This window comes from Anopheles arabiensis, chromosome 3 (assembly GCF_016920715.1).
Source record: "Anopheles arabiensis isolate DONGOLA chromosome 3, AaraD3, whole genome shotgun sequence".
In the NCBI taxonomy this organism is placed as follows: domain Eukaryota; kingdom Metazoa; phylum Arthropoda; class Insecta; order Diptera; family Culicidae; genus Anopheles; species Anopheles arabiensis.
The window spans coordinates 41,233,897-41,248,953 of NC_053518.1; the positions used below are offsets into that span (position 1 = coordinate 41,233,897).

The 15,057-nt window shown below is 45.5% G+C and overlaps 4 protein-coding genes across 5 annotated transcripts; all 4 read left to right on the plus strand.

Moving 5' to 3' along the window:
• The first annotated feature begins 427 nt into the window (after nt 1–427).
• On the plus strand, nt 428–3,121 carry LOC120901935 (angiotensin-converting enzyme-like). Its single transcript, XM_040310304.1, has 8 exons — nt 428–557; nt 658–934; nt 1,015–1,378; nt 1,440–1,660; nt 1,726–1,868; nt 1,934–2,641; nt 2,712–2,884; nt 2,954–3,121. The coding sequence occupies exons 2-8, from the start codon at nt 665–667 to the stop codon at nt 2,989–2,991; spliced, it is 1,917 nt and encodes a 638-aa protein (XP_040166238.1). The 5' UTR covers nt 428–557; nt 658–664; the 3' UTR covers nt 2,992–3,121.
• A 657-nt stretch (nt 3,122–3,778) lies between these two features.
• LOC120902104 (angiotensin-converting enzyme-like) lies at nt 3,779–8,741 on the plus strand. 2 transcript variants are annotated; one of them, XM_040310611.1, is made up of 5 exons: nt 3,779–4,157; nt 6,775–7,138; nt 7,211–7,574; nt 7,634–8,514; nt 8,584–8,741. In XM_040310611.1, the coding sequence occupies exons 1-5, from the start codon at nt 3,891–3,893 to the stop codon at nt 8,598–8,600; spliced, it is 1,893 nt and encodes a 630-aa protein (XP_040166545.1). In that variant the 5' UTR covers nt 3,779–3,890; the 3' UTR covers nt 8,601–8,741. The 2 variants fall into 2 exon arrangements, with proteins under 2 accessions (XP_040166545.1, XP_040166546.1); XM_040310612.1 differs by lacking the exon at nt 3,779–4,157 and adding an exon at nt 5,038–5,359.
• Nucleotides 8,742–8,852: 111 nt separating this feature from the next.
• LOC120902105 (angiotensin-converting enzyme-like) lies at nt 8,853–11,364 on the plus strand. Its single transcript, XM_040310613.1, has 5 exons — nt 8,853–9,324; nt 9,398–9,761; nt 9,829–10,192; nt 10,264–11,144; nt 11,222–11,364. The coding sequence occupies exons 1-5, from the start codon at nt 9,076–9,078 to the stop codon at nt 11,236–11,238; spliced, it is 1,875 nt and encodes a 624-aa protein (XP_040166547.1). The 5' UTR covers nt 8,853–9,075; the 3' UTR covers nt 11,239–11,364.
• Nucleotides 11,365–12,652: 1,288 nt separating this feature from the next.
• LOC120902106 (angiotensin-converting enzyme-like) lies at nt 12,653–14,855 on the plus strand. Its single transcript, XM_040310614.1, has 5 exons — nt 12,653–12,913; nt 12,982–13,345; nt 13,415–13,778; nt 13,843–14,723; nt 14,796–14,855. Exons 1-5 carry the CDS (start codon nt 12,671–12,673, stop codon nt 14,810–14,812), a joined length of 1,869 nt encoding a protein of 622 aa, XP_040166548.1. The 5' UTR covers nt 12,653–12,670; the 3' UTR covers nt 14,813–14,855.
• The last annotated feature ends 202 nt before the right edge of the window (nt 14,856–15,057 follow it).

Below are 15,057 nucleotides of genomic sequence, written 5' to 3' on the forward strand. Positions count from 1 at the left end.
GTTGACGACTGTATCACGAGACCGGCTCAAATGTTTATTACAATTTTAATAATTACATATTTAAGAATGAGGAATATTAAATTGACTTAATGGAGCAAAAATCAAAAATCACAAATATTGTCATTTTTTTCTATACAAAGTTTTTAAGAATTCAAAAACATTACAGGCAATTTATTGAAACCACATCAAGAAACCCTGTGCTACACTTTCTTTTCAATGTGTAAATCGGTATGATTATCAACAAAACTAAAGTCACACAACTAACACCATTTTGCTACCACTCTGAACCACTCTAATCAAAACGACAATTATAAACAGCTCAATCAAATGCCTGATTTAGCCCCCACCTCCCCTAATCTCAGCTCTAACGAGTTCAAAAGGTTAAATCGATTTGGAATCACTTGCAAAGGTTTGTTCATCCCGAGCGTCCAGCAGTATGTGAGTGACGGTGATAGCGCAAACCGCAGCTCTCGACCAGTGTTCCCTGTGCAAGTGCTGATAAACGGTTAAGCTGAAACGATTCAATGGGATTGGAACGTTCGAAGAGATTCTGAAAAGTAGGTTTAATTAAAGTAATTTGTTTTAATTTTGCTTACCAGTTTCCCGTAAAAAAAATAAATGTCTTTTTGTGTATAACGGAATATTGCATTGTGAAAGGCACATCATGGCAAGTAATATCCAATGGCGTTCCGTATGGCTGATGCTGCTATTTGCGTCCACCATCGCAGCCGGTCCGGTGAAGCGTCGTTCAACGGAGAGTGAAAAGGCACCGTCCGAGACCGAAATAAGCCAAATAGTGGAATGGATCGAGCAGCGTTATCAGCAAACGAAAGCTCGCCAAACACTGGCTGCCTGGGAGTATGGTTCGAATCTTACGGAGTTCAACCTATCGAAAAAAACGAAAGCCGCTGCCGATTTCGCCGAAGTGGCTAAGGTAAAATGGTGCGAGAGCCATCTTTGTGTTTAAAGGCTAAGGAATGCTACCAATGGTATCCTTTCCTGTTCAATCCTTAGGCAGTCGCGGAGGAATTGCAGCAGTTTAAGACAGATCAGCTAACGAATGCTACGCTGAAGCGGCGAATCAAGAAGCTTGCCAAGCTGGGCTATGCCGTACTACCGGCAGATCAGTTTAAGGAGCTGCTCGGAGCGATCGCTAGCATGGAGTCGAACTACGCAAAGGCAAAGTTTTGTGCTTACGGCGATGCGACCAAGTGTGACCTTTCGCTCGATCCGGAGCTGACGGAAATTTTTGCCAACCACCGTGAGCCGGAGGAACTGAAGTACTACTGGGTCCAGTGGTACAATGCGACCGGTGCACCGGTGCGTGAGTCCTTCCAGAAGTACGTTGAGCTGAACCGACAGGCGGCACTGCGGAATAGTAAGTAGCGCGGAAGCGGCACTCGTTGGTATTTATCGTGGGTTGATCGTGCCCTTCCTAGATTTCAGCTCCGGCGCGGCCGTTTGGTTGAACGAGTACGATGATAGCACGTTCGAGCAGCAGGTCGATGATGTGATTGAACAAATACGGCCCCTGTACGAGCAGCTGCATGCGTACGTGCGGTACAAGCTGCGCCAGAAGTACGGCGATAAGCTGGTGTCCCCGACCGGACCGATTCCGATGCATCTGCTCGGCAATCTATGGGCACAGACGTGGGATAACGTAGGTGTTTGGTTGTGTTTAAATGACATTGCCATGATATTAACACAAAATTTCTTACGCCAAAGATTGCCGACTTTACAACACCGTTCCCGGAGAAGAAACTTCTCGATGTTACGGATGAAATGATACGCCAAGGGTACACCCCGATCAAAATGTTCCAGATGGGAGATGATTTCTTCACCTCACTGAACATGACAAAACTTCCTCAGTGTGTATTGCTGTTTGTTTTAAAAAAATATTACTTTTTTTAATATCCATTTACCAACTTTGCAGAACGTTCTGGGAGAAAAGCATCCTAGAAAAGCCGACCGATGGGCGCGACCTTGTCTGTCACGCAAGTGCGTGGGACTTTTTCGCGATCGATGACGTTCGCATCAAGCAGTGTACGCGCGTCAATATGCGCGAGTTCTTCGTCGTTCATCACGAACTGGGACACATTCAGTACTATCTGCAGTATCAGCATCAGCCGGTAGAGTTCCGAGGTGGAGCAAACCCCGGCTTCCATGAGGCCGTCGGTGACGTTCTTTCCCTGTCGGTATCGACGCCGAAGCATCTGAAGAAAGTGGGCCTGCTGAAGGACTACGAGGAGGATGAGCAGGTTAAGATCAACCAGTTCTACCGGGCCGGTGTGACGAAGCTCGTCTTTCTACCGTTTGCATACACCCTGGACAAGTATCGCTGGGGCGTGTTCCGTGGCGATATTAAGCCGAGGGAGTACAACTGCAAGTTCTGGGAGATGCGATCGCGCTACTCCGGTGTGGAGCCGCCGGTCGTTCGAACCGAGCAGGATTTTGACCCACCGGCCAAATATCACGTCTCGGCTGATGTTGAGTATCTGCGTTACTTCGTGTCGTATGTTATACAGTTCCAGTTCCATCGTGCGGCCTGTGCGCTGGCGGGCGAGTACGTGAAAGGTGATCCGGAGAAGACGCTTAACAATTGTGACATTTATCAGAGCACGGCTGCTGGCAACAAGTTGAAGTAAGATAATTTAAACCCATCGAAGAAGGTAAGAAAGGGCACAACTTAACGGTGTCATTTATTTATATAGGGAAATGCTTGCCCTTGGATCGTCGAAACCATGGCCGGACGCGATGGAGGTGCTTACCGGAGAGCGCAAGATGAGTGCCGATGCTATTCTGGAATATTTCGATCCTCTCTACCAGTGGTTGTTGGAGGAAAACAAACGGCTCGGAGCGCACGTTGGCTGGACCGATTCCCAAAGTATGTGTTTAAAAGCATCTGAAGAAACAGAACGTATCTAATTTGCATTTGTCTTTCTTCACCGTTTAGAATGCGTCTCACATCCAATTGATTTTATGGCGGCCTAAGCAAACTACAGCAAATACTCCCTAAAAGAAATGGTTTTGCGATTATATTGTGTGTTTTTAACGATTTAACTGTTATACATGACATTGACCTTCAATAAAACATTACAAATGACATGCTAAGAGAAATAAATAATGTTTACATTTGATACTTTGCAAAGGATGTGCGACGATACTGTAAGCCCTCAACCTTGGAAGGTGTTGTTTTGCAACAGCTCGCAGGACAGGACGCACCAGACAAATAAATCAGGTTTTTATTGATTAACGCTCCAGCAACCGGTTCCATTGCTGTGTTCTTAAATTCTCCTGTTCGTACCGGACACATCTTCACTTGCGTCATTCCATTGTATGGCCAGTGAGACATTATGTGAAATGGTTTAAGCACGCGATTGCTTGGGTACGATTGCAAAGCTTTGGCCCGAAAAGTGCCCACTTTGTATAGGATTTTACTAATCGAGTGTAATATAATGTAGAGACGAAATTAATCCCTTATGTGTTTTAGTATAACAAATGGCCACACCAACACAATGTAACAACATCGTTTTGCCGTAGACATTTGCCTCTCTTTGCAAACAATTATCAATTACGCATTCCGCAACGGAACGATTGTACCGTAAATCGTCAGTCCTCATGCGAACCGTATGTGGAAGCAGATAAACATCTCGTGATGTGATAAATATCATTCTCGATTGACATCTCTGTTTTTTTGCTTGTTGCGCCCTGTTCGTCACCAACATTATAACAGCATTGATCAGTGTAAATGCGTTCCCTATAAAAACGGTATCAACAGTGCTGATCCATTTCAGAGCAATATTGAGCTTTGAAGTGTGAGCCAAACGTATCTTGGTGAACCGATTCCGATCGCTCAACCTGGTACCGATCAACCAGTGCTGCTAGGCGCCATGGCGTACGCAGGCTTGAAGGAAGTGTTTGTGGTGCTGGTGTTAATTGGCGTAAGGTCGACGGTCCTAGCGCTGGCCGCCAGCGACCTGAGTGAGCTGGAAGCGAGTGAACTGATGGCACGAAACTTTCTGAACGAGCTGGAGGATGATATTCTGGAGATTAACTACAACACCACCCTGCAGTCCTGGAACTACGAAACGAATATTACCGACGATACGCTCGACATGCGCAACGATGCCGTTGATGATCAGGGGCGCTTTCTGAAGGTAATGTCTGGCGGGGGGATATCAAATCCACCCGATTACATCACCTAACGTGGATAGAACTAACGGGAGTGTGGATTAAAATTTGACGAGCTCAAATACTGGCTTCAACGAAACGTTGTGCTCTCGTGTTGATAGAATTAATTTCGGAATCGAGATTAGAGCCGTGACAAGGAACTTAGTGGCTGGTCAGGGCTGGTGAATAAGTGTGGAGTGGAGTGGTCTACATTTTGCATCACTTTCGTTGAACTGGTTAGACCCGTTTTCCAGGGCGTGCTGAGTGTTGTGTTCCCTGATCTTGAGCTTCTTCTCGATGAGTGGAAACGAGTTTTTGTGGGATAAAGTGCTCCGACCGTCTTAGTTCCTTCGTTTGCTGATCGTGCGTGCTGTGAGGATCCTCATCAGCTGGCGTACAAAGGGGGAGGTTGGTGGATCCATAACCGGATTTGGGTAGCTCTGGGGATTTGTTTTCGTTTATGTTCTGTTTTCTCCATGCCCAAAGGAAAGTAGATCCGTTTTCACTCAAAAGGTATTGCTTTTTTTTTGGTAAAAAATTTGATGTTTAATTTTGTTAATGTTTTGTAATCATGATAGGGCTCTTCAGCTTGTGCCTGAAAAATAAATATCTACACATTACGATACGAGTGTGATCGCAGGGGCAATGCCCTTATTAACTGAATAACATAATTGCATGCACAAATCGCCTACCAATCCAGTTTCCCCATCCGTAGGTCCGGGTGTCACCCTATTGGCGTTCAACAGGCCGGTTTTCCTTCTTACCCTGAGCTCATTCTTCTTCTATTGTTTAATGCAACGCGCCCGTAGAACACAGGCCTGGTGTATGCGGCCGTTGCGCAGCTATAAGAGAGCTTTCGCCGTAGTGCGTACAGTTCAGTTGTCACCCGACCGGCACCGGGGTTGGAGAGTGGGTTCCGAAACCGACCCTTTATACCGCAAGTACCGCGTACAGTATGGTTCTCCCGCTATTGCTGTTGCTTACCTTCGGGGCATCAATCGGTGCCACCGATCCGGAGCTCGAGCGCAACGAGCTGGCCGCCCAGCGCTACGTCACCGATCTCGAGGCAGAGATACTGGCGCGCAACAACAACGCGACCGAGCTTTCGTGGGCCTACGAGTCGAACATTACGGAGGAGGCGCTAAAGCAGCGGAACGAGGCCGCATCGCGAAATGCGAACTTTTTCAAGGTACGGATAGCAGCGGTGGAAGTAGTAGAAGGGGGAATGGTCCCACAAATTGATGCGGCTAGTTTGTATGCATGTCATTAGCGAGTTCGCGAGTTCTGACTTCAGTGTGTGTGTGTGTGTGTTTATGTGTGTAAACATCGTTTGTAATTGGGGGGATGGTGGGTCATCGCACATCAACAGTGCGTTTGATAGCGATCCGCAAGGTCTTACGCCGAGACCCTCAACGAGACATTTATCGGCGCGCGCGCGCTTGGAGCGTGAATCTCTGTCTAGAAATTTGCTCTCTCTTCCACGGCAAACCCCCTTCTACGGCGATGTATGTCGCCGGTATGTACGCCAACTCGCGAGGGCCTGCCACTATCAGCTGAAAACTGGCTATTTTTGGAGTTACTGTAAATCACGACCCAACCGGTATCAACCACTGCGAACCGGTTGAATCAGCGGGAAACTATCGTGTATTTATAGCTTCCCGCGCTTCGCCACGCTTGTGATAACAATCACGAGCATCATCGTTTACCGAGCGGAAGATCTTGTCTCCGGTGATCATTGATATCCGATCGTGCGGGCATAAGATGAACGACTGGCGCCCTGAAAAAGCCCACCGCTTCCATTTGTCGTCAATCAGCGCGCAACGTTTTGGTGGATTAAACCGCTGCAAACACGATCGGGGTACGCTGATATGCGAAAGAGCAATCACTTCTTGTCACTAGTTTGCTCTCAAGCGATAAAGCACTCACGACTTGGCTGGCTCAGATCACCCAAGGTCGCTGGAAATTACGCACGTAAAAGGGGTAGGGGATAACAATTTTTGATGCTGTTTCTTTTATTCCGCGCTACCGTTCGCTCGATCCGATGCGTAGTCATGCTCTTCCCATTTCGTAACGCACGTGACCGTTTCAGAACGAATTTTTTGATCGAGCAGTTATGGTCGATCGCCTGAACACAATTCATTCGCCGACCATACGACGGTGAGTGTGGAGCATCGGCAGGTTCGTTCGGGTGCTCCACGGTGTGTGATTTGGTGAACCGCGCACTGTTTGCTTACAATGATGAGGCAGTATTTTTGGTGCTGTCTAGTGTTCCTAGTGGACGGAAGTGTGGTTCATCGACGCCGTGGCGTGGCGAACGATCAGCGATCAGTGCGGGCGTATCTGGCGTCGATTGAATCGACCATTTTGCAACGCACGTACGATGAAACGAGCGCCTCGTGGGACTACGAATCAAACATCACCGACTACACGGGGGAACTATCGATGAAGGTGGCCCTGGACAATGCGGTATTTTGGAAGGTGCTAAACTGTGCTGCTAAGTGATAGATGATTTGCTATATTCATCGTGTAGAATCGAGCAAACAGCGCTGAAATTGTCATTCTTTTTCATCTTACCTGTTTTTTTTACCACGATTTCTCCAACAGGAAGTTGCCCGTGAGTTGCGGCTGTACGATTACAACAACTTTAAAGATGCTGACCTGAAGCGCCGTATCAAGAAGCTTACCGATTTGGGGTATGCTGCGCTGGATGAGACGAAATTCTCAGAGCTTGTCGATGCGATTTCGCGCATGCAGGAAAACTACGCCACCGCCAAGGTGTGCCAGTACAAGAACGAGTCGAACTGCAACTACGGGCTGGAACCGGAGCTGACCGAGACGCTTGCAAAGAGCCGTGATCCGGAGGAGCTGAAGCACTACTGGGTGCAGTGGCACGAGGTGTCCGGCAAGCCGGTGAGGAAAGACTTTGATGAGTACGTGGCGCTGAATCGCGAGGCAGCTCAGCTGAACAGTAAGTAGTGCTTGTTTTGTGCGAAACGAGAACGGAAGTGTGTAATTTATCGAATTTATCGATTCGTTTCAGATTTTACGTCTGGTGCTGAGTACTGGCTGGATGCGTATGAGGATGACACGTTCGAAGCACAGGTTGATGCTGCGATCGAGCAAATCCGACCACTGTACGAACAGATCCATGCGTACGTTCGGTACAAGCTGAGGAAGCACTACGGTAATGATATTGTGTCCGAGAAGGGTCCAATTCCGATCCATCTGCTCGGCAACATGTGGGGACAGACGTGGGACAATATTGCCGATATAACGACACCCTTCCCGAACAAGAAGCTGCTTGACGTTACGGAGGAGATGGTGCGACAGGGCTACACCCCGCTGAAGATGCTTCAAATGGGCGATGAGTTCTTCCAGTCGCTGAACATGACCAAACTACCTTCGTAAGTCAAAAAAGAGAATAAGCCTGGAAGCATAAATAAAATAATTTATTGATTTTCAGCACATTCTGGGAGAAGAGCATTCTGGAAAAGCCAAACGATGGGCGTGAGCTTGTATGCCATGCCAGTGCGTGGGATTTCTACAAGAAGGATGATGTGCGCATTAAGCAGTGCACACGAGTCAACATGGAGGACTTCTTCACTGTACATCACGAGCTGGGACACATCCAGTACTATCTGCAGTATCAGCACCTTCCAAGCGTTTACCGCGAGGGAGCCAACCCTGGCTTCCACGAGGCCGTCGGTGACGTTCTTTCCCTGTCTGTTTCAACACCGAAACATTTGGAAAAGATTGGACTGCTGAAGGACTACGTTGAAGACGAGGAATCGAAGCTCAATCAGTTCTACCAAGCTGGTTTGGCGAAGCTGGTGTTCCTGCCGTTCGCCTACACGCTGGACAAGTATCGTTGGGAAATATTCCGTGGTGACGTTAAGCCAGAACATTACAACTGCAAGTTCTGGGAGATGCGCACGAAATATTCTGGCGTTGAGCCACCGGTGGAGCGAAGCGAGAGTGATTTTGACGCTGCGGCCAAGTACCATGTGTCGGCTGATGTAGAGTATCTGCGATACTTTGTGTCGTACATCGTACAGTTCCAGTTCCATCGGGCGGCCTGCGAAAAGGCTGGCCAGTACGTGAAGGGTGATCCGGAGAAAACGGTAAACAATTGCGACATCTACCAGAGCGCTGAGGCAGGTAATGCACTGAAGGCGATGTTGGCTATGGGCTCGTCCAAACCGTGGCCGGATGCGATGGAGGTGCTGACTGGACAGCGCAAGATGAGCGCCGATGCGCTGATTGAATACTTCCAGCCGTTGTACGATTGGTTGGTGAAGGAAAATAAGGCTCTTGGAGCACATGTTGGATGGGAGGAAAAGCCCAGTAAGTAATAACGATCGTTGCTATTGGGTTTTCAGTAAACTAACGATCGTATTTTATTTTTTTTTGCAGAGTGCAAATCAGCTTAAATACACAACACATCCTTCGTTTTTGATCTCCAGACTATTTAAAGTGCATCGACACGATCGAGCACATGATATTGCTGATCTTCTGGAGTAGAACATTATCGTTGAACTCGTTAATAAAATAAGACACACTAAAATATTAAACATAGAAGCGTTGTCTGTGCCTTCTCGAGCAGTAAAAATGAAAAGAAACAATAATATTCTCGCGAAGCTTCTGACGAATACAAGTCAATAGCATCTTATCATTCATACAAACCTTTACTTATCTTCGCAGGTATATTGTCCCATGTTATCGATGAATATGGGTTTGTCCAATTGGACGTGCCTTGCATAACAATCTAAAATTGAATACAAATTAACAAATCCTCTTATCGCCTGTCCGTAGCAAGTGCTGGTGATAAAGAAAGTAAATAAATACGTATGCAAATTCGAACGATACGTCTCAGTATCACTTGTCTAGTGGGATAGGTGCTCCAAGATGAAGGTTGTTCTGTTGGTTTCGTTAGCCATTGGGTTGGTGTGTCACGTGAGTACGGCTAGGATCCCTCGCCGTGTTTTGCAGGCCCAAGAGGAGGAAGTGTTTCAATACCTGGAGGACATTGAGACGGAAATCTTAGCACGCCGTAATGCAGCTAGTGAAGCGAATTGGGCTTACGATTCAAACATTACAGACGATAATCTGGATGTGAAGAATGAAATCGCTACTGAAAATGCCGCATTCTTCAAGGTGAGAGGGTGTACTGCTTCGAATAGATACATGTGGCTAAGCAATATTGTCGTTTTCTTAACTTGTTGTACAGCAAATTTCGGAATACCTCTCCCAGTTCGAGTATGAAAGCTTCGAGAATGAGAATTTGAAACGTCGAGTGAAGAAACTGGTTGGGCTGGGTTACTCTGCCCTGCCGGAGGAAAAGTTTACCGAAATGCTGGATGCCATTAATAATATGAAGGAAAACTACGCCAAGATTAAGGTGTGTGATTATCATGATAGCAGCAAGTGTGATTTGGCACTGGAACCGGAACTGACTGAAATCTTAGCTAACAGCCGAGATGCTGAAGAGTTGAAATACTACTGGCAGCAGTGGTACGATGCGGCTGGAACACCTACGAGAGAAGACTTCCAGACATACGTTGAACTGAACGGGGAAGCTGCTAAGTTGAACAGTTGAGTTTTGACGTGAGGATTAGTGTTGTAACTTCGAACTAATTGAAGTATTTTGTTTATAAACAGATTATGAATCCGGTGCAGATTCTTGGCTTAGTGCATACGAGGATGAAACGTTTGAAGAACAAGTTGATGCAGTGATTGAGGAACTGAGACCATTTTATGAACAGATCCATGCATATGTTCGGTATAGGTTGCGCGAGTTCTACGGTGAGGATGTGGTATCTGAAAAGGGACCGATTCCGATGCACTTGCTTGGTAACATGTGGGCCCAGGGTTGGGAAAATATAGCAGAAATCACTAGCCCATTTGGTGATCGTGAAATGTTTGATGTGACGGAAGAGATGGTGCGTCAAGGCTACACGCCAGTTCAGATGTTCGAAATGGGTGATGAGTTCTTCCAGTCCCTGAACATGACCAAACTGCCCCAGTAAGTATAAAAGTAGATAAGAGGAATGATTTGATTAGACGGATTCATCGATACACTTTTCTATTATTTAGGACTTTCTGGGAAAAGAGTATTCTCGAAAAACCTGATGATGGACGTGATCTTATCTGTCACGCTAGTGCCTGGGATTTCTCAAAGCCTGATGATGTACGCATCAAACAGTGCACTCGTGTAACGATGGATCAATTCTTCACGGCTCATCATGAGCTGGGCCACATTCAGTATTACCTGCAGTATCAGCATCAACCTAGTGTTTATAGATCGGGAGCTAATCCTGGTTTCCATGAGGCCGTCGGTGATGTTCTGTCGCTGTCTGTTTCCACCCCAAAACATTTGGAAAAGATTGGCTTGCTGAAGGATTATGTCCAAGATGAGGAATCAAAATTGAATCAGTTCTATCAAGCAGGTCTTTCTAAGCTTGTGTTCCTGCCGTTCGCCTACACTTTGGACAAGTACCGATGGGGAATCTTCCGTGGTGATATCAAGCCCGAGGAGTACAACTGCAAGTTCTGGGAGATGCGTTCAAAGTACTCGGGAATCGAGCCTCCAGTAGTTCGTACTGAAGCTGATTTTGATGCACCAGCCAAATACCACGTCTCGGCTGATGTGGAATATTTACGTTACTTTGTTTCTTACATCATCCAATTCCAATTCCATCGAGCTGCTTGCGAAAAGGCGGGAGAGTATGTGAAGGGTGATCCCGAGAAGACGTTGAACGACTGTGACATCTATCAAAGTACTGAGGCGGGTAATGCCATCAAGGCTATGCTGGAGCTGGGATCATCGAAGCCGTGGCCAGATGCAATGGAGGTCCTTACTGGGGAGCGTCGCATGAGTGCCGATGCACTGATTGAATACTTCCAGCCATTGTACGATTGGTTGGTGGTAGAGAACGAACGCATTGGAGCACATGTTGGATGGGAAGAAACTGATAGTAAGTGTTAAGTCTAAAGTTATGTGTTTTAGTTATGTTCTAATGATGTGCTTTATCGTAATATTTTCTCGTTTCAGAGTGTGTATCCGAGTAAAAAAAATTGTACGGGTGAATAAACCATTTCAATCATTAAAATACCGTTTTAAATAATTTAATTAAAAAAAAAAATCATAAATCAACATCAGCTTACAGCTGACATCATTCACCCTGAGGAACTGAGTCTTATCTTTATATTTTTGGTCTACTTATTTGTAACATGTAGTAGAATAGTTACATATAGCTTTGGGAATACGATCTGGGAGGGAAGAATAAGATTTTTGCCTACAATTAAATCACAAATTGATTGTATGTTAGCTTGCATACTTGTAATTATTATTGTTCCTAAATTGACACATATTGCAGGATAAACAAATTGAATATCGTTTCTTCTAATTTAATGCAAAAGGCTTAGTCGATCTAGGCCTGTCTAAGCCTCTTAAGAACCTGGCTATTAGTGACTTGTTGTTGTACTCATAGCAGGATAGTCAGCCCTATTCATGGGGCCCGCATCATTCTGAGTTTGTACCCATATCATATGTTGTTAAGTCGTTAACGACTGTATCACGGAGCTGGCATAAACTGTGAGAAGTATCATTTAATGCAGGGGTCTCTAACCGGTGGTCTGCAGTGTGGTACCCAACAAAGTTAATAACTGGTAATAAAAGCTTATCACAATACATAATGTAATAAGCTTTTATACGTCAAATAGACTAAATTTTCAACAAACACATGTACAATAAGAACTAAATATGTTTGATCGAGAAACTATCAACAAAGTCTACAAAAAATATGTCTTCGATATGTACAGTAGCACATACCGTTGAAATTTATCTGCAAAGTTCAGTTATCCGTGATCATAAAAAAGGTTGAAAAGCACTGGTGTAATGGAATGGAAATAGAAGAGCTAAATGGTTGATTTAGCTGGTCCACCTGATCGCAAGCTCCTTAATAATAAAATCACGTTTGTCTTAGCTGTTGTTCTGAACTTTGGTAGGTTTTTAGACGGACTTTATTCGTCAAAACCATAGCATTGATGATGAATAGACAAGGAATGGTGAAAATTATACAGAATAGAGACAATGTACGTTCTTGCCAATATTGCAGAAAAAAACAAGCCACCCAAACAAGTTTGCCCGCATATAAAGCACATCAAAAGATAAAACTACAACACATGCCGCAGCTCTGAGTAGCTCTCTTCTCTTCTCGATGATTAGAAGCGTTCGCTTCTGCGATGATAATAAGCTTATGTTCATTAATTTATGTATAAAACACAATCTTCTGGATGTCAATCAGGCTGCTGCTCCAATCACGACAAAGATAACTTAAAACTGTATTTCGAAACCAGTCAACGCTGGGTGAGGCCATCGACAACAAGTTCATTGTCTCTGATAATGGATGAGGTAACATGAAGCTCACTATAAAAGCAGGTGCAAAACGGCTATTCCGATCAGTTTCGATCTACATACGAATCACGCCTCATCATAAAGATGAGATTCTTTTCAGCAATGATATTAGCGTTCGCTTTAGTGTGTTGTGTCCTCGGTGGAAAGCTTGTGTCTGTTAGCGATGATGAGCTCGAGGCACGTCGCTACGTCGAACAAGTAGATGAAGAAATTTTATCTCGTCGAAATGTCGGCACGGAAGCCGAATGGGCCTACGAGTCCGATATCAATGAGGACAATTTGATGGTGAAAAATGAGGTGGCTGCAGCGAATGCTGTGTTCCTGAAAGTAAGTGACGCAGATCAGTGATTAGTTGCATAAGTGATAGAATTTGGGTGTGTTTTGTCTTCGTGTAGGAAGTGGCCAACACGCTAAAAAAGTACGAGTATGAAAGCTTTAGTGATGAGGATTTGAAGCGAAAAATCCGTAAGCTTACCAAGCTGGGCTATTCCGTGCTGCCGGAGGATACGTTTGCCGAAATGTTGGACGCGATCAATCGAATGCAGGAAAATTACGCAAAGGTAAAGGTTTGTGACTATCGCGATAACAGCAAGTGTGATTTGGCACTCGAGCCGGAGTTGACCGAGATTATGGCTACGAGTCGTGATCCAGATGAGCTGAAGTACTATTGGCAGCAGTGGTACGATGCGGCTGGTGCACCAACGAGAGAAGACTTTCAGAAATACGTTGATCTCAATGGAGTCGCGGCAAGAATGAACAGTTGAGTGTAGATGACCATTTCATTATTATGTTGAAAATCTAATTATATGAACTCTCTGCTTACTTTAGATTATGCATCGGGTGCTGAGTATTGGTTAAGCGCGTACGAAGATGATACGTTTGAAGAGCAAGTCGATGCTGTGATCGAGGAGCTGCGTCCACTGTACGAACAAATTCATGCCAACGTTCGTTACCAGCTGCGAAAGTATTATGGTGAGGATGTGGTGTCAGAGACGGGACCAATTCCGATGCACTTGCTAGGCAACATGTGGGCACAAGATTGGGCAGGTGTGGCTGATATCACCAGCCCATTTCCCGACCGTCAGCTGCTTGATGTGACGGAGGAGATGGTACGCCAAGGATACAACCCGATTCAGATGTTCGAAATGGGCGATAAGTTCTTCCAATCGATGAATATGACCAAGCTGCCAGCGTAAGTATCTAGTATCAAATCATAAGACATCCAGATTACAAAATTAATTGCTTTTGAATCGTAGTACCTTCTGGGAGAAAAGTATTCTCGAAAAGCCGGACGATGGTAGAGATCTGGTATGTCATGCCAGTGCTTGGGAGTTCTCGAAAACGGATGACGTGCGCATTAAGCAATGCACACGTGTAACGATGGAACAGTTCTTCACGGTGCACCACGAGCTGGGACATGTACAGTACTTCCTACAGTACCAGCACCTTCCAAGCATGTACCGTGATGGAGCCAATCCTGGGTTCCATGAGGCCGTCGGTGATGTTCTATCGTTGTCTGTTTCCACCCCGAAACATTTGGAGAAGATTGGACTGTTGAAAGACTACGTTGAAGATGAGGAATCGAAGCTGAACCAGTTTTATGGTTCTGCACTGAACAAACTGGTGTTCCTGCCGTTTGCCTACACCCTGGATAAGTACCGGTGGGGAATCTTCCGTGGCGATATCAAGCCCGAGGAGTACAACTGCAAGTTCTGGGAGATGCGCTCGAAGTTTTCGGGTGTTGAGCCTCCGGTAGTTCGTTCGGAATCAGATTTGGATGCACCGGCCAAGTACCACGTCTCGGCTGATGTTGAGTATCTGCGATATTTCGTGTCATTCATCATTCAGTTCCAGTTCCACCGAGCTGCTTGCGAAAAGGCGGGAGAGTATGTGAAGGGTGATCCCGAGAAGACGTTGAACAACTGTGACATCTACCAGAGTGTTGAGGCGGGTAATGCCATCAAGGCTATGCTGGAGCTGGGATCATCGAAGCCGTGGCCAGATGCAATGGAGGTCCTTACTGGGGACCGTCGAATGAGTGCCGATGCACTGATTGAATACTTCCAGCCATTGTACAATTGGTTGGTGGTGGAAAACGAACGCATTGGAGCACATGTCGGATGGGAAGAAACTGAGAGTAAGTATTAAGTGGAAAGAAATTGTGGTACTTTTTTGACTATTTGGTCTTAATAATATTTTTACTTTTCAGAGTGTGTATCGGTGTAAAAAGGTATATTTTCAATAAAAAAGTTTTTTCAATCGTAAAAAAGATGCTTGTGGCAGTTTCATCCGAATCATGAACCGAATCCTTTATGGCCGACAAGTAGTGATTACTTATTCGAATGTAATGAAAATATTTAGAATAGTCATTTTTACATTTAGGTAGACAGTCTGCATTGGTTAATCAACCTATTGTTAGAAGTAGTGGTATTTAAAACGGATCTTTTTGATGATCGACTCAGTTCCGGTTC

Bases quoted from the DNA above. Each gene is read 5' to 3' on its own strand.
- LOC120901935 (XM_040310304.1), top strand. From the start codon at position 665: ATGGCAAGTAATATCCAATGGCGTTCCGTATGGCTGATGCTGCTATTT. The intron at 935-1,014 runs GTAAAATGGTGC...TTCAATCCTTAG, and splicing joins ATTTCGCCGAAGTGGCTAAG to GCAGTCGCGGAGGAATTGCA. The intron at 1,379-1,439 runs GTAAGTAGCGCG...TGCCCTTCCTAG, and splicing joins ACAGGCGGCACTGCGGAATA to ATTTCAGCTCCGGCGCGGCC.
- LOC120902104 (XM_040310611.1), top strand. From the start codon at position 3,891: ATGGCGTACGCAGGCTTGAAGGAAGTGTTTGTGGTGCTGGTGTTAATT. The intron at 4,158-6,774 runs GTAATGTCTGGC...TTTCTCCAACAG, and splicing joins ATCAGGGGCGCTTTCTGAAG to GAAGTTGCCCGTGAGTTGCG. The intron at 7,139-7,210 runs GTAAGTAGTGCT...GATTCGTTTCAG, and splicing joins CGAGGCAGCTCAGCTGAACA to ATTTTACGTCTGGTGCTGAG.
- LOC120902105 (XM_040310613.1), top strand. From the start codon at position 9,076: ATGAAGGTTGTTCTGTTGGTTTCGTTAGCCATTGGGTTGGTGTGTCAC. The intron at 9,325-9,397 runs GTGAGAGGGTGT...CTTGTTGTACAG, and splicing joins AAAATGCCGCATTCTTCAAG to CAAATTTCGGAATACCTCTC. The intron at 10,193-10,263 runs GTAAGTATAAAA...TCTATTATTTAG, and splicing joins AACATGACCAAACTGCCCCA to GACTTTCTGGGAAAAGAGTA.
- LOC120902106 (XM_040310614.1), top strand. From the start codon at position 12,671: ATGAGATTCTTTTCAGCAATGATATTAGCGTTCGCTTTAGTGTGTTGT. The intron at 13,346-13,414 runs GTTGAGTGTAGA...TGCTTACTTTAG, and splicing joins AGTCGCGGCAAGAATGAACA to ATTATGCATCGGGTGCTGAG. The intron at 13,779-13,842 runs GTAAGTATCTAG...TTTGAATCGTAG, and splicing joins AATATGACCAAGCTGCCAGC to TACCTTCTGGGAGAAAAGTA.